Here is a 17,415-nt window from a genome sequence, read left to right as displayed (position 1 = left end):
GAGTAGCCGCCGCTGTGTGTTGTGTGTCTGGAGCCGTTTTACCGGAGAACTGGAGCCGTTAACCTGCATCAGAGCGGGTGTGTGGGGGAGAACCAGGTCCGGGATGCTGCTGCTGCTGTCAGAAGATCCTTTAAAAGCCTCTTTAGCAGCTTCAGCTCCAGGATGGAAACTTCACAAGTTTGTTGCTTTTTCATCCAAACTTTGGAAACTCGCGCAGCTTCAGGTGTTTGTTTTGCGTCTGTTTTGCCTTTTCACGCGCAGCCAAGCAGAGAGTTTACAGGTGGGATCGTGTTTCAGTCTCATTCCTCAGCGGGGTGTAGCTAGACCTGATCCAGGTGACTTACATAACCGACCTCACCGCGGAGCGCAGCGCAGCGCAAAGACGCGTTCCAGCTCCAAACTTTACCGCTTTAACCTCCGACCTGGACCCGGACCTGGACCCGGACCTGGACCCGGACCTGGACCCGGACCCCGACCTGCTCCGGACTCTCTCTGGATCGGAATCTGGATCTCAGGTCTCCTCTTTGTTTTCTCATGGATGCGTTCAGGAGTTTCTGTACTTTTCCACTCGGCTTTTTTCTTGGCACTCGGCCTCCTTCGGCTACGCTCGGCTTTCTGTGCGTCACAGCCGTCGGTTCATTGAGGAGCTGCCAGAGAGTGGAGCTGGAATTCTGTAGATCAGATGGAGAAAATTAAACCTAATATACTCTCAAATAATCTTAAAATAACATTGAAGATGCAGCGTGGCTCATGGTGCTTTTTGACTTAGAGAGGTGTAGAAATTCTAAACTTCTTTAAGTCTATAAATCTGTATTTTAATGTTAATAAATGTGGACATTTTGTTTATAAAATTCCATAAATATGTATTTTAATAAGCTGCATGTTAATAAATGTGCAGATTTTGTGCTTAAAGTCCAGTTTTGAGCGAACGTGCAACAAAATAAGCAAAAATTAAATAAACATCCAACTTAATAGAACACAATGAAACCTAAAATACCCTAAATACCTCATGCTTTTTAAGAAGAAGAAGAAAAAATGTAGAAATGTCCTAAATTTCCAACAAGCCCTTGTGTTTGTGGACAAACTGAACGCTGCTGTTGTGATTTAGCTGAATTTTTACAGTAATTTATTCACGTTTTTCTGCATAATTGCGGTAAAATAGAAACATTTAAAAACGCACACAGCAATAAAACACCCAAAACTGAAATATAATAAAACCTAGTATACCTGAAAATACTCTAAACCTGTTTAACCCTATAAATATATGTTTTAATGAGTTGAACGTTTGGTTTTTACACGCGCAGGAATCACTTAAAGCTGCAGAAAGTTTGTGCTCAGTTGTGTGTTTGCGGGTGTTTTGTGTGTTTGCGGGTGTTTGTGTTGCGGCTGTTTGTGTGTCTGTGACCTGTTGCGCTCTTTGTGAACTCCTTCAAACATTTGTACACTCAGAACAAGTTTTTTTTCCTGCGTTTTTTTGACGCAACCGCAGCCAGAGGCGCGGCAGTGACGCAACCAGAGTGCAACGGCCGCTGATTGGTCGGTTTACCAAACAGTGAATGTTTGCAGAAGGAGACGCCCCCCCTGGTGGGAGGAAATGGGAGGATGGGGAGGAGGGGAGCGGCTCCTCCTCCTCTGGATTCTTATAAAAGCAGAGGCTGAATCCAGATGTTCAGATTCTAACTTTTGTTCATCATGATGCTGAAATCAGACCCGGCTCTGACCTACTCCAGGTCCAGACGACTCGTAGCTCTGCTCACCGGTACGCTGGAGAGGAATGGATGCTCTGGGGGGGTCAAACATGAGGCCCGCGGGCCAAAACCGGCCCTACAGAGGGTCCAATCTGGTCCTTAAAGTCATTTTTGCAATATTTTGTCTTTTGTTTTTTTGTCTGACTTCTGTTGTTTGTCTCATGCGTTTGTTGTTTTGTGTCTCATTTTTGTCTCGCTTGCCTCGTTTGTCTCATTTTTTGTCGTTTTGTGTCTCATTTTTGTAATATTTTGTCTTGTTTTTGTTGGGGTTTTTTGTGGTTTTTGCACTAAAACAAAGGAAACATTAGGAGTTGTGGTTATTTATAGGTTATTCTACTGTGGTTTTACTGGTCCGGTCCACTGGAGATCAGACTGGACTGGATGTGGAACCTGGACTAGAATAGTTTGACTCTCCTGCTCTAACGTGTCCTTCTCCTCCTCCTCATTGGATTTACTTTAAATCTTTTTTCTTGTGTTTTGCAGCTTTTATGAAACAGAGGAAGATGGGCCTGAACGACTTGATCCAGAGATTCGCCACCAGCTCCTCCTACGGCTGCAAACAGTAAGTGGTTCTGATCCGCTTCCACAGATTCTTCTCATCCACAGCAGGATCTGAGCTCTTCTTCTTTGTCTTTCAGCCCGGAGGTCCAGTCCATCCTGAACCTGAGTCCTCCTCAGGAAGCAGAACTCATGAACACAAACCCGTCTCCTCCCGTGAGTCTCCACAGATGCTTTATTTATTTATTCACCTTCTGCACGGAAAAATCAACTTTCAGCTCAGTTTGCATCGATATTTATCACTTTAGACAACTTCTGATTAGCTTATGTTCAACCAACAAGCTTCATTAAGTTGGAGGAATTAGATTTTTTAAGTTAAGTTGTTCAACTAGTCTTTAGAGATTATTTAGAAAGATTTTTTGCGTGTTGCACACATTTTTAAAGTTGTTCCAGTTAGATTTTCTTTAGCAGCTTTTGACATGAATATGTTTCTGTTGATGAAGTCGCTTTAAAGTAATGTATTAATTCGACAAACTTGTTGGAAATGAACTTTTTAAATTTGGAGTTAAATCTGGAAAACAAAAACAAAACTAATTCTAAATGAAATGCATGAAAAGTCCTCTGTATCTGAGCAGACTTGTCAGGTTAAACTCTTTGATTTTTATCCTCCAGTTTGTTAAAATACTAAATTTCTCTGCTAAATATGACTAGCATTAGCATTGAATAGAATGGAATAGAATAGAATAGCTTTATTGTCATCATACAGCTATTCTATTCTATTCTAATGCTAATGCTAATCATCTTTAGCATTTTAATTTAATAATTTAAATAGCTACAGAGCTACATGTTCCATCAACTCTATCAGCAGCTGCAGAATAAAAGTTGAAAATATTCACCAATTCACTGCTTTAGTGGAATTAATTTCACCTTAAAATGTCCTTTTTCATCATATTAGTTCATCCTGCAGCCCCTTTCACACACAATATTTAAATGTTCAGGTTAAAGAAGTAGAAATCCTGAACTCAAGGTGAAGAAAAATGACATTTTCAAGCTGCTAATGCAGGATTTTGGGTTTAAATTACACACTATATGAAGCTGATGCAACAGGATATCAGCACAGCCCTTCAAAATAAAGTTTGCAGCTTAAATCAGTGAATTAGCAGCAAGCGTTGAAGCACTGCGGTTCTGATCTGGTTCCATCTGGTTCCCCTCCAGCCCAGTCCATCCCAGCAGATCAACCTCGGCCCGTCCTCCAACCCGTCAGCCAAACCCAGCGACTTCCACTTCCTGAAGGTGATCGGTAAGGGCAGCTTCGGGAAGGTGCTGCTGGCCCGCCATCGCACCGACGACCAGTTCTACGCCGTCAAGGTCCTGCAGAAGAAGGCCATCCTGAAGAAGAAGGAGGTAAGTCTAACCGGAAACCACAAGAACACATGACTGAGGTTCCATCCTGGTCAGAAGCTCTAACCTGCTGCTGTCTGCTTCCTCAGGAGAAACACATCATGTCGGAGAGGAACGTCCTGCTGAAGAACGTCAAGCATCCCTTCCTGGTCGGCCTCCACTACTCCTTCCAGACCGCCGATAAGCTCTACTTCGTTCTGGACTACATCAACGGAGGGGAGGTGAGTCCAGCCAGGAGGAGAAGCTCTGAAGGTTTCAGAGGAACCAAAGAATCAAGCAGACAGACGGACTTCCTGTCATGAGAAGCAGAACTTGCTCTAAAATGAGTTAAAGTTGCTCTAAAATGAGTTAAAGTTGCTCTAAAATGAGCTAAAGTTGGTCTAATATGAGTTAAAGTTGCTCTAAAATGAGTTAAAGTTGCTTTATATAAGTTAAAGTTGCTCCAAAATGAGCTAAAGTTGCTCTAAAATGAGCTAAAGTTGCTCTATATAAGTTAAAGTTGCTCTAAAATGAGCTAAAGTTGCTCTATATTAGTTAAAGTTGCTCTAAAATGAGTTAAAGTTGCTCTATATAAGTTAAAGTTGCTGTAAAATGAGTTAAAGTTGCTCTAAAAATAGTTAGTTGCTCTATATTATTTAAAGTTGCTCCATATTAGTTAAAGTTGCTCTAAAATGAATTAAAGTTGCTCTAACATGAGCTAAAGTTGTTCTAAATGAATTAAAATTGCTGTAAAATGAGTTAAAGTTGTTCAAAAATGAGCTAAAGTTGTTCTAAATGAGTTACAGTTGCTATATATGAGTTAAAGTTGCTCTAAAATCCAGTAATCCAGCAGACAGACGGACTTCCTGTCATGAGAAGCAGAGTAGAAGCTCTCTGAAGGAAACCCTCTCAGGAAGCCGAGGGAGGGTCGGGACGGCAAAGCCAAAATTAGCAGAGCGGCTAATTGAGACGATTTCCTGCGATTGTTGGATGAGCAGAGCGATTAAATATTCCTCTGCTTTCTCTTTTCCCTCCATCCTGCTGTTCCCGACTCCACCTCTAACCTCCATCCATCCATCAGGCTTTAGAAGATCCTTCCTTCCTCCATCCGACTTCCTGTCACTGCTTCTGGCTTTTCACTGATTCTGTCCAGTCTGGTCTGATTAGAGGGTAAATGTAGTACTAGAGGGTAAATGTAGTATTAGAGGGTAAATGTAGTACTAGAAGGTAAATGTAGTACTAGAGGGTAAATGTAGTACTAGAGTAGTGTTAGAGAGAATTTAGCTAACAAGCACCATGACAAAGACTTCTGAGGAGCTTAAGGACCTCCAACCAGAGCTGATGTGAGAATGTTCTTCCTACACCACCTTTTAGTCATAGGAGCTTCAGTAGAAACCAACCGGACTTTTCTGGAAGACGTTTCAAGAAACAATCACCAGGACCGGGATGAGTTCAGCTAGCAATGGACACCATGACAAAGACTCATGAGGAGCTTAAAGACCTCAAACCAGAGCTCAGGTGTTGAAGACAAACTGGGATCGACTAGAACAGAGTAAATATTTAACGGATGGAACAAAGCTGACCTGGTTATTGGTTGAAGATCAGAACACCTCCAGGTTCTAGTTGGTTCTAGATGCTGAGGTTTCAGGACAGTCAGCGTAACTTCCTGTTGTCTTTGCTCCTGGTTGCAGCTCTTCTACCACCTCCAGAGGGAACGCTGCTTCCTGGAGCCCAGAGCTCGGTTCTATGCCGCTGAGATCGCCAGCGCCCTGGGCTACCTGCACTCACTGAACATCGTGTACCGAGACCTGAAGCCGGAGAACATCCTGCTGGACTCGCAGGGACACATCATCCTCACCGACTTCGGGCTCTGCAAGGAGAACATCGAGCCCAACGGAACCACGTCCACCTTCTGCGGTACGCCGGAGGTAAGAACAGCCCGGTTGGTTTAAGCGTTCCTGCAGCGTTCTAGTAGCTTTATTTAACTCTCTTATGGTTTTTACCTGCAGTATTTGGCTCCTGAGGTTTTACACAAGCAGCCGTACGACCGGACGGTGGACTGGTGGTGTTTAGGAGCTGTTCTCTACGAGATGCTGTACGGACTGGTGAGTCTACTTCCTGTTTATCACTGAAAATATAAGTAAAGTTACACTTCAACCTCAGTATACATACAGTAAACATACACTACCGTTCAAAAGTTTAGGGTCACTTAGAAATGTCCTGATTTTTGAATTTTCCATGAAAGACATGGAATTGTTTTGGTGACCCCAACTTTTGAACATTAGTGTACATATTGAATTTACAGCTAGAAAACCAAAAGATCTTTAGTTCACAACAAAGACTGAAATTCTCAGATATGAGGAGATGAACATGACTAATTTAAACATTTTGCTTAGATATCATCTAATGATCAATTTTCTTGTTATTGATGGTTTCTTTGAGCCAAACAAGACTTTTGATCCACATTTTCACCATTTTCAGACATTTTAGACCAAACAATTCGATTAATCCAGAAGATAATCCTTCTTCTCAGTTCTGAGTTATTTCCACCTGAATCTGCTCCTCATCAGTGCTGGTTTGGTTCATTCCTTGTTTCCTGTTGCTATCAGAAGCTAACCGGTCCTTTTTGTCCCTCCCCAGCCTCCGTTTTACAGCCGAAACACGGCAGAAATGTACGACAACATCCTGAACAAGCCGCTGCAGCTGAAGCCGAACATCTCCAACGCTGCCCGACACCTTCTGGAGGGTCTTCTGCAGAAGGACCGGACCAAGAGGCTGGGCTGCTCCGAGGACTTTGTATGTTCTGGTTCATTAAATACCATCAGATCTAGAGATTGTTCTACCTCTGGGGACTTCAGCTCATTATCTGTCTCATTATTATTACCCAGGTTGAAATTAAGAACCACATATTCTTCTCCCCCATCAACTGGGACGACCTCAACGCCAAGAAGATCACACCTCCCTTCAACCCCAATGTGGTAAATTCACTTTTAAAGCTTCGCTTATTATTTTTATTATTCATTTATATACATGAGTGGTTCTGTTGGGTATTAATTAGTGGTTTTGATGGGTATAGATGGATGGTTCTGTTGGATATAAATGAGTGGTTCTGTTGGGTATAGAAGAGTGGTTCTGATGGTTCTGATGGGTTTAAATGAGTGGTTCTTTGGGTATAAATGAGTGGTTCTGTTGGGCATAGATGAGTAATTTTTGGGGTATAAATGAGTGGTTCTGAGTGGTTCTTTGGGTATAAATGAGTGGTTCTGTTGGGTATAGATGAGTAGTTTTGTTGGGTATAAATGAGTGGTTTTGTTGGGTATAAATGAGTGGTTCTGTTGGGTATTGAGTAGTTTTTTGGGTAAAAATAAGTGGTTCTGAGTGGTTCTGTTGGATATAAATGAGTGGTTCTGTTGGGTATAAATGGGTGGTTCTGTTGGATAACTCGGTTTATTTTGGGCTCAGAGGGTTACATCTCTGGACCGCGTAGTTTCCTTCAGTCTTTGGTCCTGGTCTTTATGTAACCGGACCCTGAATGAGAACATTTCCAGTTCTGGTTCTAGACTCTAAATCCTCGTCTTTATTCTTCTCCTGCAGACGGGTCCAAACGACCTGCGGCACTTTGACCCGGAATTCACCGAGGAGCCGGTACCGAGCTCCATCGGCTGCTCCCCGGACAGCGCCCTGGTGACAGCTAGCATCAAAGAGGCAGCTGAGGCCTTCGTGGGTTTCTCCTACGCCCCGTCCATGGACTCCTACCTATAGGACCGGAACGGGCCGAGCCGGGTCGGTTCTGAGGACTTTATGGATATTTAAAACCAAACCCTGCATCTGCACACGCGTGTTCTCGACATGTTTTGACTTCCTGCTCCAGACGTCTGACTCCAAGTTTGTGGAGGTTCTTGCACTCAGGCAGCTGACAAGCACACTCAGCCTCCACCTCGTAGTCCGGCATCATCCACCTCATCCTCTTAGCCTCCACCTCCTCCAACATCCTCCTAGCCCAACACCTCCATCCTCTTAGCATTAACCTCCTCCAACACCTCCATCCTGGTAGTCCAACACCTCTATCCTCTTAGCCTCCACCTCCTCCAACATCCTCCTAGCCCAACACCTCCATCCTGGTAGCCCAACATCTCCATCCAAGTAGTCCAACACCTCCATCCTCCTAGCCTCCACCTTCATCGTTGTAGCCTCCACCTCCTAGCCTCCATCCTCGTAGTCCAACACCTTCATCCTCGTAGTCCAACACCTCCATCTTCGTAGTCCAACACTCTTTAACCTCGTAGTCCAACACCTGCCCCAACACCTCCATCCTCTTAGTCCAACACTTCCATCCTAGTAGTCCAATACCTCCACCCTTGTAGTCCAACACTTCCGTCTTCTTTGCCTCATAGTCCAACACTTTTGTCCTCATAGTCCAACACCTTTACCCTAGTAGTCCAACACCTCCATCTTCTTAGCCTCCACTTCCTCCTACACCTTCATCCTTGTAGTCCAACACCTTTATCCTAGTAGGATAAAGATGTTGGTGTTGGAAGTGTTGGACTTCCATCCTTGTAGTCCAACACTTCCATCTTCTTAGTCTCATAGTCCAATACCTCCATCCTAGTAGTCCAGTACCTCTATCCTAGTAGTCCAACACCTCCATCCTAGTAGTCCAGTACCTCCATCCTAGTAGTCCAACACCTCCATCCTAGTAGTCCAGTACCTCCATCCTAGCAGTCCAACACCTCCATCCTAGTAGTCCAGCACCTTTATCCAGGTAGGATAAAGATGAGTTGTTGGTGTTGTAGGTGTTGGACTTCCATACTCCTAGTCCGACACCTCCATCCTTGTAGTCCAATACCTTCATCCTCGTAGCCCAATACCTCCATCCCCTTAGCCTCAACCTCTACCCTCATAGTTCAACACCTTTATCCTCGTTGTCCAACACCTTTGTTCTCGAATTCCAACACCTCCATCATCGTAGTCCAACACCTCCATCATCCTAGCCTCCACCTCCATCCTTGTAGTCCAACATCTCCATCCTCATAGTCCAACACCTCCATCCTCGTAGTCCAACACTTCCATCATCCTAGCCTCCACCTCCATCCTTGTAGCCTCCACCTCCATCCTCGTAGTCCAACACCTCCATCATCCTAGCCTCCACCTCCATCCTCGTAGTCCAACACCTCCATCATCCTAGCCTCCACCTCCATCCTGGAACCCCTTCCTGCTGGTCCTGGAGCAGCCGGATCGTCCCGGTGCTCAAGTTTTTGATTCTTTTCCGTTTATTTCTGCACATCTGACTAAAGGGAGTCTATTGGAAGCTGAATGTTACAGAAGGAGACGTTTTCTTCTCAGAGGTGCCTTTTTGTTTTCAGTTCCTCCATCCTCTCCATCCCCGTCGCTCCACCTGAGATGTAGCACTAAAGGTAGTCGAGTGTCTAACACGTGAGGAACTTTGATTTCTTCATTTGCACATGAAGCGTCTTCCATCACTGAAGCCAACATTCCACTTTAATATTGCTGTTTGACGGTATTTAAGTTTGTTTGTATATTTGGATTCTGTGTTCTAGTTTTAATATATATCGAACAAAAAGACTAAAGGTATGCTTAGATACGTAACGATTCATGTTCAATGTACTGTAAATTGTAAAATTGTTTGAGATTTATGTGACCATGTTTGGTTTGCAATAAAAGTTTAACTTTATTACACCGTAAACTGGTTTCTGGTTATTGAGAAATGAGCCAAGTTTACGTGGAAGAGATGACTCAGAGATGACTCAGAGATGGTTCAAAAGGATTCAAAAACAGTCTAAAAGGATTTAAATGTGCCCTAAATGTTTAAAAATACTCCAAAAATATGTTTAAAAGTGTCCAAAGTGAGTTGAAACTTGTTTGAAATAACTCAGAAATCATCCAGAACTATGTAACGGTGAACTTTCCCCACTGTGGGATCAATAAAGTTTATCTTAAAAATAGTCTAAGATGATTTCAGATTTGTTCTAAACATCTCAGAAATGGTCCCAGTTCTGAGATGTTTATAACAAGTCTGGTGGTCATCGTAGACTATTTAAAATCATTCTGGACTAGAGTTAGGGGTAGTTTCAACTAATTTAGGACAGTTCGAAACATATTTTGGGCTATTTTTAAACACTTCTGACACATTTAGCTCCTTTTGGACAGTTTTTGAATCATTCTGAACCATTTCTGAGTCATTTAAATGTATCAGAAATGGTTCAGAATGATTCAAAAACTGTCCAAAAGGAATGAAAAATGTCCAGTGCTTAAAAATTGTTCAATATAAATTTAAAACAAAACATGTTAAAAACGATTCATAATTATTTTAAACTCATCCACAATGACTCAAAATCATCCAAAGTGTCATTTAATTTCTAATATCATTTAAAAAGTGTCCAAAATGATTCAAATTCTTCCCAAAATGACATAAAATTAGTTTAAAATTATTCAAAATCTGTCAACAAATGTCCAGAATCATTTGAAAAATGATTCAGTGATTCAAAAACAGTTAAAAGGAATTAAATCTGTCCAAAGTGCTTAAAAATCATCCAATAAAAGTTTATGTGTCCAAAATGGGCTGAAACTTGTTTTAAATGACTCAGAAATGGTTATATATATATAACAGGTACAGAAGAAACTATTAAATTCAGTTTCATTATCTTTTAGTTTGAGCATTTTTAAACTAAATCAGTCTAAATTCTGTCATTAATCAGATAAATTATTAAATAAGCAAAAAAAACCTATATGAATCCTGATCAATATTAACTATTAGACTAATTGATTAGTCGTCAACTATTAGATTATTCTCAATTTTTTTAATAAAACGAGTCTAAATTCTGTGATTTCAGCTTCTTAAATGTGAATATTTTCTGGTTTCTTTCCTCTGTGACAGTAAACTGAAGATCTTTGGACTAATTTGGGGAAACTGATCCACATTTTGAACATTTTCTGACATTTTTCAGACCAAACTAATTAAATAATTCAGATAATAAATCCAATAATGTTTGTTTCAGTCCAATCTGACTCCACTTGGACTCTCTGTGTGGTTTGTTTGTGATGTTTCCTGAATTCTGCTGTTAAATCTACATTTTAGAGCCTCTTCAGGGCAAAAAATAACTATTATTTTATTATATTTTTAGTGTTTTGTCTCTAAAATATCCCATGATGGTGAAAATGTCCATCACAGAGTCTGAAAGTCAAAGGAGACGACTTTAAAATGACTTTTTGTTTCATAAAACTCAGTTTAATTAATCAGCAGCTATTTTAATTATCAGTTTGGGTCATTTTTAAAAATGAAAACAGTCTAAATTCTGTCATTTCAGCTTTTTCAATGTGAGTATTTTCAGTTTTTTTCCTTCCCTGTGACAGAAAATGGAATATTTGGGGATTTTCTGTAATTTTAGAACCAAACAGTTGATTTATTCATTAAGAAAATAATTCAGAGTGAAAATAATCCTTAGTTAAATCCTTATTTTGAAGATAAAAACAGTCTCACAACATCTCCATGATCTTTCTTTATCTGACACTAATTTACTCCAAATCTAGCGACAAAAACACAAAATAAATCAGAGGTTTGGTCACAAAAACGGACTATTTTTATTATTTTGCCATTAAAATATCCCAGGATGATGAAAATGTTCATCACAGTGTCTTAAAACCAAAGGAGAGGTCTTTAAAAACTAACTTTATATTCAACCAACAGTCATAAATTCATTAATAGCCAACTGTTTTGATAACTGATCAATCAATCTGAGTGTTTTTTAAAATAAAATCTGTCTAAATTCTGTGATTTCAGCTTCTCTAATGGGAATACTTTCAGGTTTCTTTCCTTCTCTGTGACAGTAACCTGAATATTTTGGGGTTTTCTGACATTTTAGACCAAACAACTGATCAATAGAAAATAATCATTAGCTGAATCTCTGCTGCCAAAAATAATCCTGGAAAAACAAGATTTTATCTCCTGAGGATCAATAACAGCTTGGTGGTAGTTCAGTGATCTAAATGTGTCCAAAGTGCTTAAAATGGTCCAATAAAAGTTTAAAACTGTACAGACTTATTCTAAACTTGTTGAAAATAAGTCAGACTTGTTCAAAATCATTTTAAAAAAAAATGGTCCAAAATGAGTTGAAACTTGTTCTAAATGAGTCAGAAATCATCCAGAATTACTCAAAAACTGTCCAGAAGGACTCAGATTTCATCTAAAATAACTAAAAAATGATCCAAAATTAGCTTTAAAATGTTCAAAATGATTGAAACTTGACTCAGAAATGATTTCTGAGACTATTTAGCACAAGTTTGAAGTCATCTTAAACAATTTTGAATCCTTCTGGATGATTTTTGGGTCATTTAAAACAAATTTCAGCTCATTTTGGACACTTTTAAACCTGAGTAAAACTGTCCTAATGAGCTGAAACATGTCTAAAATTATTTCAGAATTACTCTAAACTGTCAAAAATCATTTGAAAAATGATCCACAATGATTCATAAACTGTATAAAATGGATTAAATGCATCCAAAGTGCTTAAAAATAGTCCAATAAATAAAAGTTTAAAACTGTCCTGAAAAAGATTCAGAATGACTAAAAGACACAAGGAGAGAACTTTAGTAAAACAACAAAGATTTTTAACATTAAAATGAATAAAATAAAGCAGGAAAATTCATATTTTCTTCTGTTTTTGATTTCTTTTCTGTTCTTGTGGCTGCAAAGCTCCCAACCTGTGATTACATAACATAAACTAGTCCCTGTGTCCCGTTAGAGCCGTAACAAACCGCTGATAGACAACCTTTAGGACCTGAACTTGACCTTCAGCAGGTCAGAAGCTCCTGAAGCTGAAGAACCTGATGATCAAACTGGACTTTATCCGTTCGGTACGTCAGCGGCGTTTTACACAACATCAGTGACGTCTGAGCGACAGATTATTAACCTCACAACTCATTAATGCAAACACGCAACAGCAGCGTTACAGTAAACCTCTGGAGTTAATATTTAATGATATAAAAACACACAGCCTTCAACAGGACGACAACATGGACAGCAAGGAGTCCAGAATCAGTTAAAAATGTCCAGAATTACCGTAAACCTGGGAAAAATGACTCAGAAATAGTCCAGGATGAGCTAAAGAAAGAACAGAACAACATGAAACTTGTTCTAAATGAGTCAGAAACGGTTCAGACTGAATCAAAAACAGTCCAAAAGGAGCTAAATGTGTCCAAAGTGCTTCAAAATAGTCCAAAATATGTGTAAAACTGTCCAAAAATGAACTAAATGTGTCCAAAGTGCTTCAAAATAGTCCAATTAAAGTTTAGAACTGTCCAAAATTAGTTGAAACTAACTCTAACCCAAGTCGAGAAGGATTTAAAATGGTCTAAGATGACTTCAAACTTGTGCATTCTGGACAGTTTTCAACTTTTATTGGACTATTTTTAAGCATTTTGCACACATTTAATTCATTTTAAATAGTTTATGAATCATTGAATCGTAATGTTGAGAGTCAGTCTGAAATCATTTTAGCCACATTTCAGGTCATTCTGACAGTTTTACTCATGTTTAAAAGTGTCAAAAATGAGCTGAAACTTGTTCAAAATAACTCAGAAATCATCCAGAAGGATTCAAAAACCATCCAAATGACCTGAAACGTGTCTAAAACTATTTCAGACCGACTCCAAATTGTCCAGAATCATTTGAAAAATGGTCCACAATGATTCGAAAGTGTATAAAATAAATTGAATGTGTCCAAAATATGTGTAAAACTGTCCAGAATGAGTTGAAAATAACCCTAACCTTTGTCCAGGACCATTTCTGAGACCACCAGCACCAGTTTGAAGTCATATTTGACCATTTTAAATCCTTCTGGATGATTTCTGAGTCATTCAATCCAAGTTTCAGCTAATTTTGGAGAGTAAAACTGTCCAAATGAGCTGAAACATGTTTAAAATTATTGCAGACTGACTCTAAACGGTCAAAAGTCATTTGAAAAATGGTCCAGAATGATTCATAAACTGTACAAAAGGAATTAAATGTGTCCAAAGCACTTAAAACAGTCCAATATAAGTGGAAAACTGTCCAGAATGAGCTGAAAATGATCCATGATTATCTCCAACTCATCCACAACTCAAACTGTCCAAAGTGACTTTGAATTTCAAAAATATTGTTAGAAATGTCCGAAATGATTCAAATTCTGTCCAAAGCGACATAAAACTAGTTTAAATTTTCTTAAAACCTGTTACCAACTGGCCAGAATTATTTTAAACTGGTTTGTAAAAATGAACTGTTCACAGTGCCTCGAAACTTGTTCTAAATGAATCAGAAATTAGTTCAAGGTCGGGTTTTTGTGTTCATAAAGTTTGATGGATTGTAAAAGCTTCAGAGGATCACCATGGAGACGACCTCTGACCTCAGAACCCGAACCAGAAGAACCCTGTAGAACATCTGCTCATCACTGTTTCTGTTTGTATTCCAGGCCTGTTCTGCCCCCTGCTGGTTCAATGTGGAACTATACCATCAGACCGGTTACCACGGAAACAGTGATGAGCGTCAGACAGACTTTATAAACAGAATAATTTCAAATCGGAGTGAACAGATTTCACATCATTTTTGACATTTTAACAAATTTTCAACCAGTTTCAAATAATTCTGAACAGCTGTTAACAGATTTGGAACAATTTAAAACTAGTTTTATGTCATTTTGGGCAGAATTTGAATTATTTTGGACATTTTAAAAAATGATTCAGGAAGTTCTGAGTCACTTTGGACAGTTTGAGTTGTTGTGGACGAGTTGGAAATAATCATGGATCAGTTTCAGTTCATTCTGGATACTTTCAAACAGAATAAATCATGGATTGTAGAAGAACATCAGGACTCAGAAACAGAAGAAGATTTTTATTGAACTAAATCCTGGATCAGCTGATGAAGCTCATGAGATAATTCCAGTTTAAATTCAGATCATCAGAGAACATCTGAGACCATCTGCTCTGGAGCTTCAGTCTGACTTTTACACTTTGGAGTCATTTTGAATCAAATGCAATTAATTTTCAATGTTTTTTAAAAATCATTTTGGGGGAAAAATGTAATTTTGGACAATTTCTGACTCATTTTGAGTCACTTTTTTTTAGTCATCTCAGACAATTTTTTACAATATTGGACATGATTTCAGAACTTTTAGACAAATTTTTAGGCTCCTTTTTGGATAATTTTAGCTCATTTTCAACATTTTGGACGTTTGGTTGTGATTTTAGATCATTTCTGAACCATTTAGGAGAAATTTTAAGGGATTTTAGACCTTTTTTTTTTTTTTTTAACCATTTTTTAAAAGTAATTCTGGGTAATTGTGGGTCATTTTTGGTCCCATCTTTCTCACTAGGCCAGTATTAAAATCTTTTTGGGATTTTAGACTTTAATTTTGTACAAACATTTCAAACATTAGATGTTGAACAAAAGTGTTTTCCAGCAGAGAAATAAAACTAACATTAGAAAAACAAACGTGTTTAAATATTAAAGTTAAGACACAACAGTATTATACAGATTATACACATAAAATACAACCTCAGGAGTTTAGATATTAAGATTAAGATACTAAAATATTTCATAAAATATAAATATAGTGACATTTAAACATTAAAATGAAAATCCTTCATTATTCTATCATCAGTCTGTAGAACAACAGGAATCAAACAGGAAAGAAAGAAAGAAATGCATACATAAATCTGAACAAAATGTCTTATTACATTAAATATATTAAATGTCCCAAAATATTGATAAAATATCTAAGAAAAATTCCCAAACCCCTAATAAAGGTAAAATGTCAAAAATATCAGCAAATTGTCTTCAAATTTTTACAAATATTTATGTCTAAAAATATTATAAAATTCTATAAAATGTTCCAAAAATATCCCATACCAAAATATTTTGACAGAGAAAAAATAAAAAATCCATAAAATCCATCCAATATGTCAAAAAATATCAGTAAAGTGTCGCTAAAATGTCTGAGAAAAAAAGTTCTGAAAATGTTATAAAATGTCCTGAAAATTAGCCTAAAATATTATTAAAATGTGCAAAAATAAATAAACAAACAAATAACCAAAACAAAATATGAACAAAATATCTTAAAAATAAATTCAATATTAATAAAATATACCAGAATTGGTTCCAAAAAAGTTGGGAATTTTTCAGAAAACTATTAATAAAAAGTGAAAAAAGGATAAAATATTCAAAAAGTTAGAAAAATTTTTTTTGAAATGCATTAAATGTCCCAAAAATATTAATAAAATATCTTTAAAATATATCAAAATCTTCTATTAAACATAAGAAAAATAAAATTATAAGGCCCATAAAACTGATAAAATCTGTAGGTTTTTTTTTTATGTGAATAGTTTGTCCCTAAAACTTTCCTCATACAATCACTGTGGTCATTTAAAGAATCAGCTGGAGAAACACTTCAGGAACACTGCACCTGTTTTTAGCCGTTTTTTAGCCTTTCTGTTCTAAAAGTCTTTGTGTATTGTGTTTTGTAATACTGTGTGATTTACTGTATATGTAGCCTGTTTCTGTTGTTCATCTTTTTGTGTGCCGCCTCTTGACCAGGTCAAAATGACAACTAGTTCTTCATTAACTTACCTGGTAAAATAAATAAATGAATACTTTATCTGAGTTCAGGTAAAAACAAATGAACAGGAGAAAGTAAAGAAACTAAAGAACCTAGAGGAACTAAAGGAACTAAAGAACCTAAAGAACCTAAATGAACTAAAGAACCCAAAGCTGCTGCTGGAGATTAAATCTGAACCTCGATCACAAATCTGGGAAAGATTTGGCTGCAAAACCTGCTGACGCTGGAAAAGAAGTCAGACTGAACGACATTACATAACACACACACACACACACACACACACACACACACACACACACACACACACACACACACACACACACACACACACACACACAGAGTAAGGCTCAGATCAGATGACTGAGGTTCTAAACAGGTCAAACCTATAGAACGTCTAAAAACATCTCTGCAAAACTAGGACAGATTCACACAGAGAGAGAGAGAGGTCACATTCAGACACAGCTGCACACACACACACACACACACACACACACACACACACACACACACACACACAATACACTAAACTGATGACAAAATACATAAAAATGACACAAACGCCATTAAAACGATCACATTCTACATAAAAAATGATTACAAATGGCCTTGGAACCAACACAACGCCATTAAAACTAACACAAACTACACTAAAACACAAACTACACTAAAATTAACACAAACTACATTAAAACAACACAAACAACATTAAAACAATCACAAATTCCATTAAAACTAACACAAACTCCATTAGAACTAACACAAACTACATTAAAACTAGCACAAATTCCACTAAAACTAACACAAACTACATTAAAACTAACACAAACTCCATGAAAACTAACACAAACTCCATTAAAACCAACACAAACTCTATTATAAGGTAAGTACACTAAAATGATGACAATCTGCACACGCACACATAAAATAATCACAAACTACAATAAAATAATCACAAACTGCGCACAGACACACACACTACAGTCAAAGTACCACAAACTGCCTCAAAACTGACACTAAAACTAACACAAACTGCATTTAAATGATCACAAACTGCACACAGACACACCAACTAAGTTCAAAGTAACACAGACTGCCTCAGGACTAACACAAACTGCACAAAAACCAACACTACAACTAACACACACTGCACACAGACACACGCAAACTGAACACAGACACACACA

At 38.2% G+C, this 17,415-nt stretch overlaps 1 protein-coding gene across 5 annotated transcripts in view; it reads left to right on the top strand.

The window, feature by feature from the left end:
• The window catches only part of sgk1 (serum/glucocorticoid regulated kinase 1), a 41,537-nt gene extending 32,207 nt beyond the window's left edge, over positions 1–9,330 (top strand). For 3 of the 5 annotated variants that reach the window (XM_055016018.1, XM_023261192.3, XM_023261274.3), the window contains 9 exons: positions 2,232–2,310; positions 2,387–2,462; positions 3,462–3,650; positions 3,737–3,868; positions 5,318–5,554; positions 5,636–5,731; positions 6,267–6,422; positions 6,515–6,604; positions 7,221–9,330. In XM_055016018.1, coding sequence (XP_054871993.1) covers positions 2,232–2,310; positions 2,387–2,462; positions 3,462–3,650; positions 3,737–3,868; positions 5,318–5,554; positions 5,636–5,731; positions 6,267–6,422; positions 6,515–6,604; positions 7,221–7,388 — 1,223 coding nt within the window. In that variant the 3' untranslated portion in view covers positions 7,389–9,330. Of the gene's footprint in view, positions 1–78; positions 516–1,041; positions 1,760–2,231; positions 2,311–2,386; positions 2,463–3,461; positions 3,651–3,736; positions 3,869–5,317; positions 5,555–5,635; positions 5,732–6,266; positions 6,423–6,514; positions 6,605–7,220 lie in introns of those variants that run through there. The other 2 variants (XM_023261032.3, XM_023261114.3) reach the window with 2 other exon arrangements.
• The last annotated feature ends 8,085 nt before the right edge of the window (positions 9,331–17,415 follow it).

The sequence above is a fragment of the Amphiprion ocellaris genome, chromosome 12, assembly GCF_022539595.1.
Source record: "Amphiprion ocellaris isolate individual 3 ecotype Okinawa chromosome 12, ASM2253959v1, whole genome shotgun sequence".
Lineage (NCBI taxonomy): Eukaryota > Metazoa > Chordata > Actinopteri > Pomacentridae > Amphiprion > Amphiprion ocellaris.
Note: the sequence above shows the minus strand (reverse complement) of the source record. Positions and strands in the feature narration are given on the sequence as shown.